Source organism: Stegodyphus dumicola, chromosome X1, assembly GCF_044657685.1.
Source record: "Stegodyphus dumicola isolate Sdum_Otavi_A_Nest chromosome X1, ASM4465768v1".
NCBI lineage: Eukaryota > Metazoa > Arthropoda > Arachnida > Araneae > Eresidae > Stegodyphus > Stegodyphus dumicola.
The window spans coordinates 90,017,309-90,036,384 of record NC_140780.1 but is presented as its reverse complement, the minus strand read 5'-3'; the positions used below and the strand labels follow the sequence as shown (position 1 = coordinate 90,036,384).

The following is a 19,076-nucleotide window of genomic DNA, read 5'->3' as shown; positions in this document are numbered from 1 at the left end:
ATTAAGGGGTAGGGTTTACATAGCTTTAACAAACTGATCGGGCCTCAGGAGCTTGGCGCAAGTAACAACGGGTTAAAGAATAAAATATTGACAAATACTTTTCACGAGAATATGCACAAAAAGGCTCACTACTTAATCTATTAACACAAGAAATATTTTCCTACACTGACATTTTATTTTTAAGTAGAAATGTAAACATTTCATTTTGCAATTTCTGTGCAGCTCCTGAATATGATGCCTAACATAAATATCTCAGTCAATTTTTATCAAACCAGAGTAGCATTTTTTTGCATTGTATTTTCTATGACCTGTATAACATTTTCTTAAATTTAACCTTTCAGCATATGTGCAAAATTTACGAAAAATTCAGTTTTTAATGCATATTTTTCACATATTGAAGTTGAGACATCTGAAGGTCATTTCTAATCCTCCTTTCTACCCTTCCCCACATCATGGCTTTTTTTTAACTGGGCTTTTGTGCTACGTGGCAGCTTTTTCGTAAAGATTAAAACACGCGCGTGATTGTGGGTGAAAATTTGTAAAATATTTTGTAATTTTGTGTTATTAATTGCCGTGTATTATTTTAATTTGAATACATTAGGCTCTGTAAATTCTATATTGGTTTTCATGGTAAAAAATATGTGCAACTAGCTGATTTTGCTTGCATTCTTCAAGAATTACCTAATGAAGAAAAGAAAGCCTTTGGATGGGAGAACAATAGCGATTTCCATTCCATATTTTCTTTTATTTCTATTTTTTAGAAATAAAAATAAAAATATTAAAGTTAGTTTAAAGTGCATTTTTGTAACCAGTAAGAAGTAAATTTCCTTGCAGAAGTAAGTAATGCTAAGTTTACTTTTTTCCCTACCAAGGTGTTTTCCTTTTTTATTTCCATACTTGCCTTTGATGAATATTAAAATTAGCTTCAATTTTAAAATATAATTATTAAATAATAAATTTAAAATTTCCTATGATGAAATACATCATTGCATTTCCACCTCACTAACATAAAAACTTAAAAATAATTTACTTATATATTCACTCATTTCTGTCGTTTTTCAGGCCAAAAACAGTAAAACAACAGATGTCGTAAAAAATATGACGCGCGCGTTCTCATGTAAAATTGCGAAGCACGCGTCCTGAAAGGTTAAGCACAGGGACCAGGATAACATATAAAAAGTTAGATATCATAATCTTTACAGAATACTTTTTTTTTTCATTTAAAAGTGACACAACATATGCACCATCTAAAACATTTTTGTAACTGGAAGTGCACGTATACAATGAATGGTTTCAAAAATAAAAGCTGGGTAAACACTTCCGTGAACATGGTGTGTGACAAGTGTGATGAAAACATATAGGGGAAAAAAAGGTTGAATTTAAAAAGACACACTATAAATTTTCCTTTCAAACATTCCAATTTCTTGTCTTTTTACTTTAAAATGTGAATAAGGTCAGCTAGACTTTGATCTGCCATCAATACATAATATTAAGTACTTTAAATGTAAGAGGTTAGTAACTAAGGATTAATTCACTGCCATATCAGGATTCCAGGGGTGTTTGTGGGACCCCCAAAAAATACCCTGTAACTTTTACGGACTTGCTACCGACATTTTGGAGTTTCGAGAAGGGGGGAGGGAGAGAAATGAAAAATTACAGTTATGAAGTATTGAATGACCTAATTATAAAAGTTCAACGAATTACTTTTTTTGCAAAATTAATAACCATAAATTTTCAAACATATAAACTACTACATTTTATGTAAATATTTTAAATTGCCTGAATTAATTCTTTAAAAAAAATTATCTAATTTCTGCTGCTTTTTTTTATTTTCTGATGTTTGTGGGCTTGTCTTTCTTTTGTGGTGAACTTCATAATTGCAAGAAGGTTGACTTTTATTTTCCTCATTTACAGTTGAAGAAATTTCCTCAAGAACTGCACATGCAGAGCTAGAAGCAGTTTGCTTTTCTGCTAATGTAGAAGGTTTTTCAGAGACTTTTATAGGTGACTCATCTGAAATACATGTTTTTAAGTCCTCTTGATATGTTTTCCAACTTCTGTTCATATTCAGTAAGAGATCTTTGTGAATTGGATCAGTCGTTGGATTTTTTGAGCCATATTTTTCACATGAGGTTTCTTTAGAAGCCATTAAATCATATTTAATAGTCTGCACTGCATCTAGGGAATCAATCTTAAGAGACGTTCTATAGTCAGTGACAAGTGTATCCATTAAGTTGAATGCACTTTCCACTAATGGGCCATGGAAGCAGCTAAGGCAGGCTTTGACCAATTTAGCCAATGTAGGATACTTATAATCATTTGTGAAATCATCTTTTAAATTAAAAACTTTAGACCAATATTTATCAATTGTACACTTGACTTGATTTCCACTTTCATCAGATGTGTAGAGCATTTCTTTGGTGATATCAATATCACTCTGGTATAACCTTATTTCAGCTTCTACTTTTGACTTTTCATTATCACTAAAAATATGGGACATAAAAGATGATAATTTTTCAAAAGCTAATATTGTACTGGTTTTACCTCTTAGCTCTGGATCTAATGCTGTAAAACTAATTAGATATGAATTTTTAAGGGGTAATTTCTGTTTCATATGCTGTGCTGTATTAGTATAAGCTTTCATCAGAGAAATTTGGAATTCTTTTGCTATTGGATGATTTTTTGATAATTTCTTCAGGAGAGTGGAAGTTTCTGCACCAGTAAATATTACTTTGCTAGGTAGATGGAATTCTGGATTTGTGACATCAACCTTTAATAAATCATTATAAGATGTGCACTCTATATTTTCTGGCTTCATAAAAAAAAAAGAGAAAAATTTTGCCATCAATTTATAAATACTGGAATGTATTAAATGAAGCATTGGTTTTTTTGTTTCAAATAATTTAATATATGTGTTGAAATCTGGTAATACTGCTGAATATAATGCCATATGCAATAAAGTTTTGTTTTACATAACAAATAACCCATTTAGTATTCTTTTTTTCCGAGCTAAAGCATCCTTTGTGAGTTGTTGGGAATGCAAGCAAGAATACACCCCTTCAACAATTTTTTTTTGAGCTGCAGAAATATTTCTTTTATTGTATACAGTTTCAACATAAGAAAAATAATCCCCTTTATCAGTTTTATCCAAGTAGTGAAAATTAAATGCAATAAGAGCATCCCACAGCTCTTTGATTCTTTCTAAAACACATAAAATGTACACCCACCTATGGTCTGGTCTCTTCAAGGGCTTAAGTTTTTTAATGGCAAGGGATTCACAGATTTTGAAAAAATTTTCTTTTTTACTGCAGATTTTCATATCAAAATAGATGTCATCAAACAAATCTTCTAAGTATCTATCAAAACATGAAGCAAATTTTTTTGCACAGTTATTAGCTGTGTGACATGTGTCACCATCAATATCTAATAAGTGGGGTGCTTTGTTTGATCGTAGTCTGGTTTCAACACCCTTTTTTTTTTCCACGCATGGTGTTACATGAGTCCATTAATACACTAATTAAGTTTGCCCATAGAATATTATTATCTTCAATAGTATTAACAACTCCTTTAAAAACAGCTTCTGAATTGCAAGATTCCATCTTTAGAGATGCAAAATGATGAACTACAACTTCATTTTGATTGTTGTCATAAAACTGCATCAATATTGCCAGTACACTTTCTTGAGCATTGCTAGTACTTTCATCCAAATTTAGAGAAAATGGAGTCTCCTTTAAAGTTTTAATGATGTTTTCCTTAATAGTTTTTGCGAGCCCATATTTCCTCTTATAACACTCAGTAGTCCTGGACATTTCCAACGAGTTTAGTGCCATCTGATCGCGGCTCAACTGTTTGCAGAGTTCAATTAAATTGGAAGCTACATTGAAAGAAAGAGAATTCTCGGCGATAAACGAAGTTATTAATACCTCTTGGCGTGCTTTTCTTGTCACTATATCCAATGGCCGAGCATCAGTCTCCAGTAAGTCATCAGTATTTTTTGAATTAGCATAATTACTTAAAGTCATTGAATATCTAATGCACTTTGAATATTTTATGTGCATCACAGTTTTAGAATGATTTGTGAAAGCCTTGAATCCTTCCCCACCATACTTCAGCAGTGAGTTACAAAAAACACAATATGCTTGTCCAGCAACATTTATTTTCTTGCACTGCCGATGGTATCCCCATTACCATCTCTCCGTTCAATCCAATTCCACCTAAATGCATTCCGGACACCTTCTTCTAATTGTATAATATCACTATTTATATCGAGAAATTTCATAGTGAAATTCTCTTGCGTACATAAATAAAAAAAATATTTCAATAAACAAAATGAAAAATTTACACGTGCATCAATAAATGAAACGAAAATTTCACACAGTGGAGAAAAAAAAGTTGAGAAGCAATCAATGACAAATAGCTAATACGGCGAAAAATCCCCCATCTCTACTTATTGGTGCCACACCAGGAGAGATAAGACCTTTGAACCCAGAGTCACATGATCGCAAATCTGGCTGAACGAAGTCTGTCCCTTTTTTTCCTGCCGCGCCTACTTGCCAAAAAGAATCCAGAAGAGAATGTCCGAGAACCGGGGGAATGAATCATAACTCGCAATAAGGAAAGAACAAAAAAGAAGTTTTTTTCCCCTTTTCACGCATTATCACTGCCTTTGGAGAAAGAAAGGAAAAGTTTTCACCACACACACTAACCTTGCATTTTCTGCTTTCAAAGCAAACAAAATTACCCAGATCAAAATAAATAATTCATTATTATTCCTACTTCCTTTTGAACGACGATCCCCGGAATTTCCGGGTATCGAAGTTCAAAATCCCCGGAATACCGGGTTTCCCCGGAGCACAAACACCCCTGGGATTCTTCATGTGCTTTTCAATCTCATTTTAGATTTCGCTTTTTAAAAGTGAAGTTCAAATATAAACATATTTTACAGCCTCCCTCTTTACTTACATGACTACCCAAAGTTATAAGGGGAAAAAAAATAATAACAAATTTAATCTTACTTCACCTTCTACATCAGAAATTTTTTCTTAAATATGAAATACAGTAAAAGCCTGGTTATTCAGCATTCACTTAACTGAATTAAAATTTTAGATTATTTTTAACAAAAAATTATGCAAATAAGGGACTTGCAAAGATACTATAAAGCACATGTAGGACTAGAATTGGGAATTCTGTTTATAACACCTAAAATGGGAATACAATTACATGCTCTCTTTCAGAGCATGTTGCTTCCCTCACTATTGTATCTACTATATTATTCCAAAAATTCATCCTTGGAATTGGACATCCTTCTTAGATGTCTTTCTCACTGAAACATTAAAAAAAAAGGAAGCAGACAGTGAGATAGAGTGCCAATAATGATCACAATGAATAATTGTCAAGTTTTTAAATAACCTGATTAACTGGATAAGCCGATTCATCTTTATAAAGGTGGATATAAGTTAACTATTTGTTTTTCTCTTCCTTGCATTATATATATATATATAAAAATAGAATTAAAATTTGAGACTTGCCTTCTATGGAATAGGAGAACATTTTCAAAATTATAGGATCTTGAAAGCACGAAAATCGGCATCAATGAATGCAATATGCAATTTTACTTGAAAATTGTTAGACAATGGTGATACTATGTGAAATACTTGTGATTTGTTTAATATCCTACATCCAAACCTTGTATCTGTTGATTATCTAACTGAAAAAAAAAAGGTCTGTTCCTTTATACTTCTCCTGGTATGGTTGGTGCAAATTGGGTGGGATATCCACAAACTTTCATGGTTGACAGCATTTTGTAAGCAGATGTTTTATTTGTTTAAGGCCTATGAAAATATATTGGCTTTTTATGCCCAAAATGTTTTTTCAAAGATTTATTTAATTTTAAATGTGGGCTTTTGATTATAAATAAAGCGACTGTTTTTATAATTTGAAACTGGAAATTTCTTTTTCCATTCTTTTGGCTTTGCTACCGCAAATTGCAATTTTTCTAAGTTCAACTATCTGAAATGTTCATCTATCTAGCATTTTCAGAACTTTATGGATAGTTGCGCTTTTACTGTAGAACAATTTTTTAGCCGAAAAGCACCCCCACCTCTTTCAGCCATTTGGCTTTTCTTTGAGGTCCCCTTTCTCTGCTGACGTGCTCTACCTCATTTTAGCCTATTGGCTTTTCAACACCTTGGTAGTTAGCACCTGTCTCCCCCTGCCTATTGCGGAGTGTCTAAAAGGCATGGATTCAAACCCACTTACTGACAGCAATCATTACAAAATGCCGCAGGAGTGGTTCTAAGAGTTTGTTGTTGTTTACTACACAATGAATAAATAAAGCTATAAATCTACTCTCTCTGCCAAAAAAAAAAAAAAAAAAAAAAAAAAAAAACTTTCTTACCCTAGTTCCTTCAGGAATCATCTCTGGTATAATATTTGGAAGCAAAAGAACTAGTAAATTCTTATCTTCATAACTCGTTTCACGCAGCATATAGAAAGCCTTGACAGCAATGTCTGCATTGTCATAGGTAATGATAAGTGACCCATATTCATAATAAATTGGGCCAATTTGGCGAAATTTATAAGCTATGAAAAAAATACACATAAAAATGTACACACACTCATATAGACATATATTAAGAGACACACATATATTAAGAGAAAAATACATAAGTTACATAGTTTATTAAAATAATAAATAACTGAATAGTGAAAGAAGTTGCAGTTCAGGTGCTTTCTGTTTCACAGCATTTTTATGCACTTATTTATTGCAATGCAAGTTTCTGAATTTACCAGGCTCTTTGCATCTCTGAATCGATCTTCATTAACTTTTCTCATGCAAATTTTAATAATACAAATACATGATGCTTACGTAAATTAACTTATTTTATCTATACTATCAAATCTATTTTTGGTAGAATTTACCAAGAAATAAAAATGTATATATGAACAGACTTCTCGAAAGACAGAGACAAAACCTTCCCAGCAATGCTGACATTTGTAGCATTTTGTTGCCCAGTTCTGATATCACCTTCTGCAAGCCAAATTTGTTCATGAAGTTAGATTAATTTGAAGGTATTGTGATGCTCCATTAAATTATTTTATATGTTCGTTATATTTTAAGTTCTTAGATTATTATGTCGCTTGAGTTCTAATCTAAGGGAACGCATGGATGTTCCCTTGGGTTATGGTAAGTGCAGGTATGGCAAGGGGGCACTCAAAATAACACAGTGAGGTGAAATTCCCTAGAGAGTTTGGTGGTAGAGGAAGATTAGTGGCAGATGCTCAAATCACCTCCAGGATGTTTTCTTTCAGAAGTCCAAATTAGATGAAAACTCGCAGTTAGCTAGGAACAGAAATACCTCAATCACCTATGGTACTATAGAGGTGCTGGCTTAGCTTCTACCTGTACCTGACTGAATAAACGATGCATCTGTTAAGTTTAAAGCTTTTTAATAAAAACTCTCATTTAAACCATACAAGTAGTAATTACTTTAATAGGTGGGGCAATAAGTCACATGTCAGTCTCACTACAGACCAAGTTTAAGGTAATTAAGGAGTACCCTAAAAATAGTGTTGAACATTAAAATTGCAACACCAGGAATTGGTGCAACACTTGCTACTTGTAATGTCCTAGCAAAATGTCTTAATTTTCAACTAAATCCTTCCCACTGCTTAAAAAGAACCTTCTGATAAATTACTTATATGCTTTTATTTAATAAACCATTAAATTATTCTATTTCAATTTACTTAGTGTGACATTAATATCATTTGATTCATCACACTTCACATGTATTCCAAAAGTTGCTGATCGCTGCACTCTTCCATGGAGGTTCCTTTACTCATACAGCAAATATAGATATGACATCTACTGCAGTTTGAATCTACACTAATCCTTCATTAAAATGCTACTCGGAAATTTCTGAACTAATTCAGGTGCTATAATCTTTTTTACTAATGCTAGTACAGAAATTACGGATTAAACCCCAAGTCAACAAAAAGCAGCATATTTTCTAACAGCTAAATAATGCTGGATTATTTACTTACTATAAAGTTGTTGTGTGCTACAATATTTAATCGAGAAGACAAAAGTTAATTTTAACACACTCATCTTGCACAACATACTGTACTAAAACATGAAAATATTCTAAATTTATTTAGTTTAATTTTCAATTATTCAAAAAGAAAATGGCTCACTTTAAGGCTGACTGAAAATATAAATAAATAAAAGAATTAAGAATATCCATATAATCAAAGTAATCTCCAAGCAATGTTGCCAGATTGTGCAATTTTTCACAAACTTGTGTTGCTAAAATTTTAGTATTTGTGATTTTGAGACTTCCATGAATTTCCTTAGGCTACTTTTGCAACTTCAAAGATTTTTTTTAGTACATCATAAAATGCTTATACGTTAAAATAATGTATCAATTAAAAATAATTTGTATTATTTAGGCTTTTATTTAGGCTTAAATAGAAGTTGGCATCTGGCAATTCTGTATACATGTGGGCTTTCTTTTTTCAAGGCTGCACAGCCTGACACCAGTACATCGAGGAAGGGGAACAAGTGGGAAAGAAAGAAAAAAAAAGTACTTCGAGACCTCTCACCTTCCTTCCTCATCTCCCATGTATTTTAAATCAGTTCACCCCCTGTTTCTACGGTGATAACGAATCGAACAAAAGAACTTGCAGCTTGAGCGACACTGGGTACTCAAACAGAGAAAGAAATGAAATTCATTCTCCTGATTATAATATTGCTAAGAACTACGCAATGGCTTAAAAATCGATGCAACAGCATTTTTCTAAATAACAACATAAATTTAACAGTTATCCGAAATAAGCCCACCAGCCAGAATAGAAAACTCACTGAGAAACAGTCCTCAATTAACAAGTTCACAATTACGGGGGAAAATGAATTAAAAAAACTAACTGCCACCTCACACACACACAAAAAAGTACAAAAGCGCTAACAATCTAAACATGAGGAATCTCTTAAGAATTGATATGCACAAATTAAATTAAAAATAGAAGCTAAATTAAATGAGAATAAAAAAGAAATGGATGTTTAAACAATTGAAAATGAGCAACATAGTTTTAAAATTTTCATTGAAGCTAAGATACGTAATTAAAATGACTAAAAATCGAATACAGTCTGTAACTTACAGAACCAATAGATAGAAAATTTGAAATGATGTCAGAGGTCATGTGAGCATGCATAACTATGACGTCACAAAAATCATGTGATCTCTGATGTCATTTGTGACTTCTTTTGCAATGTAATTAAAAAAATTCCTGGCAACACTAATTTCCAGTAGTATCAATGCACTTTTGCTTACAACTAGAAAGATCATTAACAACCCTTTTGCGACGGCACACCTTTGTTTAAGACGCTCGACAAAGGTTTTGCATATCTAAGCCTAATTTTATATATATATATATAAAAATATATCAGGGGGAAAAAAAAAGTTTTGCTTCTAGCATCGTAATTTTTGGTATCATTTTAGGTTATTACTTGAGCTCTTATATATGTTAAAATTAGCACTTAATAACTTTTTTTCTTTATTTTACATGAAAATATTCTTAAAAAATTGCGTATCTTGTAAAATAATTTTCGAAAGCGGTATTCAAATTATTGCAAAGTTTTAATTGATAAAATCCATCAATAAAGTTTAAAATTAATAAAACAACACAATAAAGCCTATTCACAGTAAGAAGTAACAAAATTTAAAATGAAGACAGTGTGGTAAATCTTGAAGCACGGAGAAGTATCTCTTTCTAACTCTTTAGAAAATGAATCATCACTCTCATCTGCATTAACAAATGGTTCATTGACCATACGAGGGTATTCTTCTTCTGATAAATAGTGCCTTCTTGCCATAATAGACTGAAGGTGAGGCTTTCCGAAATAAAAAGAGAAGAAACGGAAATACATCTGAAGCCAACGCAAAACGTAACAATATTCCACATACTAACCCTAAAAGACTGTGCATAGTAGAAGTAAAATAGAATAAAAAAAGGAATTGGATGTAAATCAGACACGTGAATGTCTGCATTAGCACGCAGCAATTTAAAGAGCTTACCTCTGTTTACACTTTGCCTCCCCTCCCCAACCTCGCAAGAGCTGATGAGTAAAATACCAAAGTCAAGCAGAATATATCAAACTCAAGGTCAGGAACCTAAAACTGTGTTCAATTCAAAAGTAATGGACACAGGATGCAATCTAGTGGCCTTAAGAAAAACCTTCCAGCTTAAAATGCATATACAAATCACCCGTTCTCTGAATGCAATCTCTAGTGATACGTGGATGAAACGCCCGGCTGTAAGACATTCTCAGGGAATGTGTATATGGGACGCCCGTCCTGAAAGGGATAAAAAGAGCTTTTTGATATGAGTGTTCATAAAGAGCAATATGTGTGTTACAATCCCATATGGATTCATGTAATTGGAGACGAGCTAAGAAATTTTATAAATATTTTAAAATTCTGGATGTGCAATACCAGAAAACTAATTTAAAATTTCAAATCTGAGAGAAATTTTGAAGACCAATCATGAGTGGATCTGTCATCAGTCATTATTCGTCTAAAAGGTTATACAGTACAAAGTTTTAATACAGACCTCAAAGCTACAAACTTTCTGCGCATGCGTAAACGCATTATGCAATTAATGTATAACGGACGGTATAAGCTAGGCTAAAATTATCTATTTCAGTTAATGTTGCAGAATGCATTGTTCCTAAATCTTCTAATTGGATCTGGCTTATTATTTTTTGCAGACTGTTAGAGCAATTTTATAAAAGTAAGCTTGAACTTTTGATTATGTCAAATAGAATTTCCAATGCTGGAGCTGCCAAAGCGAAAGTATGTTTCGATGTCCATCAAAGAAAAAGTGGAATTGCTGCAAAGAATGGATAAAGGCATATCCTTTGTTTCTCTAACCATTCCGAAATCTGTTTATCAATTTCACGCTGCTTTGCGGGGGGAGGGGGGGACATCGCGGCGCACTATGAGCTAGAAGTTGATGTCAGCACTATCCTTATCTTCAGGGCAGATTTTTTTTTAAATTGGGCTTATAATTCCTTACTAATTGTAGTATTTCATCTTGATGTATTCCGTCTTCGGTATGATTTAAATCAAGTTCCTCGTCATTATCAATATCACGAGTACACATCAAATAGTTTTCTGGTTGCAATTTTCTAATTATGACTATGCGTAATGCATGCTTTACACATGCGCGCATTAAAAGAAATGTTTCATAAAGTAAACAAATAAATATTAAGCTTTTTTTTTTTATAAATTTTGATACCCTTTAGATCATAATTGCTCTTTATTTCATAAATTACGGTTTCATATTTTTAATTTTATAATTTCTGCATGCCATCTTACCAGATTTAAATTGATGATCTATAATCCGAAAAAAACCCTAATCCGGAATCGCCGAAGTCCCGACAAGTCCAGATTAAAGACTTTGTACTGTAGATGTTTTCAAGAATTATTAGCATTATTTACAATGTCTCTGCTTTATGGAAGAGGCATACGTTTTGTTTTCCCATTGATTTACTCAAACCATTTGCTAGAACATCAACCTTGCTTTGTAAGAAAATTCTTATAAGCTTTATTATTTAAGGAAATATGACATCTTAGTGGCATATAATTTTGTCGCTTTCTGTATTATACAGTTAATTTACAGACAACTGTAATTAAGTTCTACAAGGTAACCAAGAAAGTTCTTGCTGTTTCTAATATGACATTGGAAAAGCTAACCCCAACATAAAAACAGTTTCCAAACCTGGCGATGAAAAGGTTAGGATGGGAGTCTGAACACTGACCAAGAGTATAAAATAATAATACCAAGCAATGCATTGGTACTTCAAACATAACTCACATAGCGACTGACTGAAATGGACATGTAAAAGGTGCTCGTTTGGAGTTGTTTGCTGTATGATTTAAAGTGGGCCCGTCAACACACGGAATCAAGTCATTGAATTTTCCGGGCCTTTGGGGATGTTTAACGAATGAACCGCTAGCCACTGGTTCCAGAAGTTCAAGTCAGGGGATATGTCTCTTAGCGATGCAACGCAGCGGTCGGCCACAAGCGCTGGATGATGAGGCCCTGAGAGCACCTTGGAGTGACAATAGCCAAACATGTTGTGAGCTTGCTGCACACTTTCAGGTAAAACGATCAGACTCCATTTGCACTGCATAGGAAAGGCCTACAAGCTGAGCAAGTGGGTACCCCACCCACTGTCTGATGAAAACAGGCAACAGTGCCTGTTTATCATTGCTTACTCGGTACCTAAATGCATCCATATTTGATCAAGTACTCACCAACATTGAAAATTGGGTCCAGTATGAGACACCCAGGCATTGGTTGTCACCACAAAAACCTGCGTCTCACACTGTGAGACCTTATCTCCAACCACACAAGGTCATGCTCTGTATCTGGTGGACTAGTCACAAAATGGTGCATTTTGAGCTCTTGCCAGTGAGCCTATCCATCACGACAGGCGTCATCAGCCACTGATGCATAAAGAACCAGCACTGGTCAATCATAAGGGTGTACTCCTCCATGACAATGTGAGGCCGCATGTGGCTCGGGAGACGAAGGACACCACCAGCGACTGGGCTAGGAGACACTACTCTATCCACCATATTTCCCAGACCTCATGCCAACAGACTACCACCTACAGACTACCACCTTTTCCATTCCCAGGACAGACCTCGAAAAATCCCCTCACAGAAAACTTTGCATCCAAGACTCCCAAGTTTTACCGTGATGGCTTCGCACAGCTAGCCACTCGTTGGCAAAAGACACTTTATGCCGATGGTGATTACTTTGAGGATTAGCAGTGATTATTATTTGTTTTATGACTTTTTCTTTCTGACTGTCAAAATGGCAAGAACGCTTTTGGTTACTTTGGGTATAACCTGTTTAAATAAATGAAGGTTTTGAAACTAAATGACTCATTACATTTATTTGCAAACTCATAGGACCTAATTACTGAGTAGACCTTTCATAAATTCGATAAACTAGTCAATTCTGTAATAAGTTGAAGAACCTCTACTTCATGTAATATAATATTTAAAAAATATTACAGATTTCAGTCTTTAAGCAAAGAAGCACACTAAGTTCAATAGTATAAACATTTAGCCTCACCTTTAATACATGGCAAAATTATATTCATATATCAAAAGAACTGCTTTAGAATACAATTTCTGTATTATTTAATTATCAACCAATATTTAAGTTTGAATTTCTAGTTGATATATATCTATGCCCAAGTCATGAAGATATTTGCTCCGATAAAAAGGGTCACCAAGAGGAGAAGTTTCACAAGCCTTGACTTGAGCTGCATTTGCAAAAATCAAGAATGATAGAAGTCCTTCACTGCTCAATAGCCTAACGTGCTTTTGGCAAAGCATTTCTTGTACAGCAATGGTTCAAAGTGCTAGAAAAAATGGTAACTTCTCAAGGAAATGTTAGGAAAATATTAAGTACGAGGCACAATTTCCTATCTTAATGATTTGCTACATGGTTGAAACAGCCGCACATGGTCAAAATTTTGCATAATCCTCAAAGTTCACTCACTTCCACTACCAGTTAGAACTTGATGTCATTCAATGGCCATTTCATTTGCAACAACCCAATAATATAACTCCAATATAATTTTTGCATTTATTTACAGTACCATAAAGAATAAAAAAAAATTAATCATAGTTGCCTCAAAACAAAGCACATACAAGGTTAAATTTTACTTTAAATGTAGCTGCAAAGTGAGATAAAATATATCTGAATGAGATTAATAGTAAGACATCAGCAACTTTTAACCTAAAACATTCGTCACACAGATTATTACTTTGGCATTTAACTCTTTTTATGTACACAGACAATCCATCACAAGATAATTTAAATTGAGCTAAGAAAACTTTGAAATGTACCTTAAAACAGTTATTTAACATTTTATAAAAGGTTAAAAAATGTAAAATATGAAATAATTGAGTAATTTTGCATGTACTTACGTTTTCCTAATTTATCAACTAGAATTTTTTCATATTGCCTTTGAGATAAATTAGGTGGGAGATTGCCTACAAAGAGAGCTACATTGGAACTTGAAACATTTTCTTTTTTTTGGAGGTAAAATCTAGTCAGTTCTTTTTGCCGGACAGATTCCTGAAAATAGTGTTGTTGCTAATTAGTCATATGAATACAAATGGAAACTAATGTAATGTATTTTTTATTTTTCCATGCAAATATTAATTCCAATATGCCCCAAAACATTACACTCAAATTTCACGTTCACTTTCTGTATAATTAATTCAAAGCATTTCTTTAAAATACTTTAATATAAGACGGTAATAATAATACAATTTGTAAACTTTATGCTATCTTTGAACATTAAAGTGACATAAAAAACAAGGTACGCAGTTGATAATGAAATTCAAGAAATATGGGTTTAAAGGCACACATAAAATCACCAGGACAATATTGAATGGTGTACAAAATATTGCAGTGATGAAAGACAGTGTGAAAGTCTATATTCTCAGTGAAATAAACAGTGAGTATGCACCGAAAAGATTCATTTGATACAATTTAAACCAAAATACTATCAAGAATGAAAGAGATTTCAGAAATGGAGTGAATTTTGGCAAAACAAGAAGACAGTTTTTTAAAAAGACTAATGAGGCATATTTCCTTCTGCTTCAGTTTATCAACAGCCAAAGTTGCTGCATTTAGGGTCAAGAAAACCCTATGGTCATCTAATAGTGCCTAATTGTCCTTAAGAACAACTGTTTAGCATGGTTTTTAGGCAGGAAGCATATTATAGACCTTTCCTTTTTGAAGATACTGTCTCAAATGCAGTTACGGTAAATTACCCTGACAATTTTCTTTCGCATGCTCTAGATGAAAGATACAGCATAAGTATGTGGTTTCACTGACAAGAAATATCTCCCACACATCATACTAGATAATAAACTTCCTTTATGAAAAATTTCGTATAATCTGGCCCTGAGGGTTATTCACTGATTACACCTAATTTAACCCTCTGAGCGGCCAGGGTTTTCGCTAAGAAAGCACAAATTTGCCAAAACTACTATGAGAACAAATTATTTTAATGTAAAAACTCTCCCAGTATTTCATACCTGGATTTGTTTTCTTTTGATATATTGCCTTAATTTTTTTGACATATTTTAATATGCATGTATATATATGTTCTTACAGATATCACAAAAAATATTGTAATTGCCGCTTAGAGGGTGAATTGAGAACGGATTTTTAACGCTCACAGGGCTGAAAGGAATTCCTACATCATTGTCCCTCATTTACACCAGCAGAGATTTGCAATTTGCGTTTTTGGCGAGTTCTTAATTGTTTCCGGAAAATATGACCAGCAGAGCATACCGTGTCTTCCTAGAAGTTTAGGCTGTTCCACAGAGGGGCATGTAATTTATGCATAACAGGGCCCTAGCACACTTTACTATAAACCGAAACATCCTGAACATCACATACACCAGATGGTAGATTGGATATGGTAACCCTGTCGCCTGGCATCCCTCTAGTATTTTTTTGAGGCAAATGAAATCATTGATGTTTGAGACACTTGTGGACTCGGGAAGATGTCATGAAAGCCATTGTTGCAGCAGTCAACCCCCTTGTAAGATATTTTGAGAACATACTGTGTTCAAAATCGATAAAATTTCACATTTGGTCAATTATGTCCAGAATTGATGGACAGATTTTAGTGAAATTCAGTATAGATATAGGTTTCTATAATATAAAAATTATACCATGGTGCACATCCATGATAATGTTTAACTTTCCAGCACGCACGTTTGGCAATTTTACATGAGCACTCGTGCATCGTATTTTTTACGACATTAGTTATTTTACCGTTTTTGGCACGAAAAACGACAGAAATGCGTGAATATTGATAATAAATTTGTTCAAAAATAAAATATTAATCATATTATTGCAAAATACAAATGATATCACATTCAAATATAAGTAAATTATTTAAGTTCTTATGTTAATGAGATGGAAATGCAATGATGTATTTCACTACAGGGAATTTTAAATTTATTTTTTAATAATTATATTTTGAAATTGAAGCTAATTTTAATATTCATTGAAGACAAGTATAGACAGTAAAAAAGAAAAACACATTGGTAGGAAAAAAAGCAAGTTTTGCATTACTTAATTCTGCAAGGAAATTTACTTCTTCCTGGTTACAAAAACACACTTTAAACTAGCTTTAATGTTTTTATTTCTAAAAATAGAAATAAAAGAAAATAAGGAATGAAAATTTCCATTGTTCTCCCATCCACAGGTTTCTTTGTCTTCATTTTCTTCATCAGATAATTCTTGAAGAATCCGAGCTAAATCAGCTGGTTGCACATATTTTTTTGCCATGAAAACCGATATAAAATTTACAGAGTGAAATGTATTCAAATTAAAATAATACCTAGCAATTAATAACACAAAATGACAAAATATTTGAGAAAAAAATATTTTTCGAATTTTAAAACATGACCACGCGCATGTCATAACTTTTATGAAAAAGCTGCCACGTAGCACAAAAACCCAGTTTTAAAAAAAAGTCAAATAACTTATTGTTGGTACATCCCATGATGTGAAGGGTAGAAAGGAGGAATAGAAATGACCTTCAGGCATCTCAGCTTCGATATGCGAAAAATGTGCATTAAAAACTGAATTTGTCATAAATTTTGGGCATGTGCGCGCGCTGGAAGGTTAAGATGCACCCCTATAAGATCTAAAACAAAGGTAGCAAGATCAAATTAAAAAGGGAGCTTAACAAGAAGTATGATTCTCTCTAACAGTCATACAGATTTCAGAAGGTGACTTCATATTGCAAATGAGCCAGTTCATAAGTTCATGTGGCAGCTGATTTCATTCCTGCAGCTATGCTGTCTTCAGGTCTTGGAAAGAGACTTGCTATTGCACATCACTCAAGAGCATTCTAGACATGTTCTACAGGGTTTTAGTCTGGAGATTGGCTAGCCAGTCCTAACGAAATTTTCCAGGGGGAAAAACAACAGATTAGCCCTATGTAGATGAGTGCTGTTGTCCATGAAACTGAATTTCAAATGTACACAGGAAAAGGTGAACGCAGGGCTTTAAAGATCTAATACACACTCTTTTGCAAAAAAACCTAAGAACCATGAAGGAAGTGGTTGTCTTTGAGGAAACTGAATATGTGTATAGCTCATACACAGATAATAAAAATATTAAAAAATCAAGGTCATAGTACCTGTTCACAGCTCACAATCACCCATTGAGTGTTCAAATTAGTTGTTGGTCAAACCGCCCTTGGCACCATTGCATGCTTGAAGTCGTTGAGACAAGAAGTGGTAGAAGTTCCTAATGTCATTCTGCGACACATTCTGCCAGGCATTCATCGGTTGTCAACCCCAGATCTGCGATATTTTGTGGTGCCCGAATCTGGCAGCCTACCATTCCCAGACATGATCAATTGGTGAAAGGCCTTGCGACCTTGCTGGCCAAGGAAGAGTATCAACCGCATGGAGACAGTCCCGAGATATGAGAGCAGTATGTGGCCTGGCATTATCTTGTTGAAAAATGGCCCCAGGATGGCATGCGATTAAGGGTAATGCAACCGGTCTCAGGATGGTATCAACATATCGCTGAGCTGTTAAAGATGTACGGTGGATGACTAAAGATGACCTGCTGTCATAAGAAATAGCACCCCACACCATCACACCAGGGGTTATGGGTGTATGCTTTTGTAAAACAAAGGCTGATTGGGACCACTGGCCCCGTCCTCTCCAGACACGAACACGGTGGTCATCTGCTTCAAGAGTGAAGCGAGATTCATCGCTGAAGACTATACGATGCCAGTCTGATGGCAGCCATGATGATCCGCTGGGACACCACTCCAGACAACTCTGCCAATTTTGTGGAGTCAAAAGCAAACGTCTTAAAGACCTCTGTGAGTGTAACCCTGCCTCAGACAAGCACAGTGAGATGGTGGCTGTAGTGAGTTGAATAGTCGACAAGGATACCATTTGGGTGGTTTGGGCTTGGCGAATAATCTTCCCATCTTGCCTCGCATTTGTGCTCTTGGCCTTCCAGAGCCTTCATTTTGTCGGCAATTTCCTTGTAGCAACCATTGCTGGCAACATCTTTGCACAGCAGTGTCTGTATGCTGCAGGTGGCGGTCTATGGCTCAGTATGACCATCCAGCTTCATGCAAACCTACAATGCAACCATGTTAAAAGTTGTTTAGTTGTCTGTAAGGTCTTTGATATTGTAATGGCCATCTTTAGTTGATTCTATTCGGTATTAAAATGGCAGCAACAAAAATATAAATTTTCCACCTCTGTTACTGCTTTAATACTTTGCGAATTGCGCACTAGAAATGATTGCAATTCCTGTTCATTTGCCTTCAAACTTTGATCATTTGCATGTTTGATAAACATGTTTTTGCATGCCAAATTTCATCACGATCGCAAAAGTCCTTCTTGGTGCTTCGATTTTTTTGCAAAAGAGTGTATTTGCATCCCTATACTGCACACAAGAGAACCCATTAAGCACAGTGCAGAAAATACTGAGTTTGGACCAAGCATCAAGAAGAGACAATGTTTCTCTTCGGTGTTTAGGCCGAGTTCTGATTAAGCGTAATCACCGATTCTTGATGTACCTTCATCTGCCACTATCAGTCTTCCAACATTTGAGAAAGATACCAGTCAAATTTTCAAACTGACCAATATATGGAGCTTTGATGGCCTAGGCAGAATGATGAATGAACTTAAATATCAAATTTTATCTTTATTAAAAAGTTTCTAGTTTCTTCAATTTATTATTTCATGCTTTTTTCTCATTCTATTATTAATTTTAGATTATAAATTTGTTTATAATTGTATTTTTATTTCTATTCATTCATCTATTTTCGATTTCAGTCAATACAAATAAGTATGTGAAAATTAATATTTTTAGTAATATGTAAGATAGTTTGAAATACTGCTAAAGCTAGTCATTCACATTTATTTTAAAATTACTGATGAGTTATAGGTAAAATATTATTATATTGAAACTGAAATATTGTTAAT

The 19,076-nt window shown here is 33.9% G+C and overlaps 1 protein-coding gene across 1 annotated transcript in view; it reads right to left on the bottom strand.

Moving 5' to 3' along the window:
• Positions 1 to 19,076, bottom strand: part of LOC118193352 (diacylglycerol kinase theta-like) — a 238,058-nt gene that overhangs the window by 69,026 nt on the left and 149,956 nt on the right. The window contains exons 13-14 of the mRNA XM_035364432.2: positions 14,010 to 14,160; positions 6,398 to 6,582 (exon numbers count right to left, since the gene is read on the bottom strand). Of these exons, the coding sequence (XP_035220323.1) occupies positions 6,398 to 6,582; positions 14,010 to 14,160 (336 nt within the window). The remainder of the gene's footprint in view (positions 1 to 6,397; positions 6,583 to 14,009; positions 14,161 to 19,076) is intronic.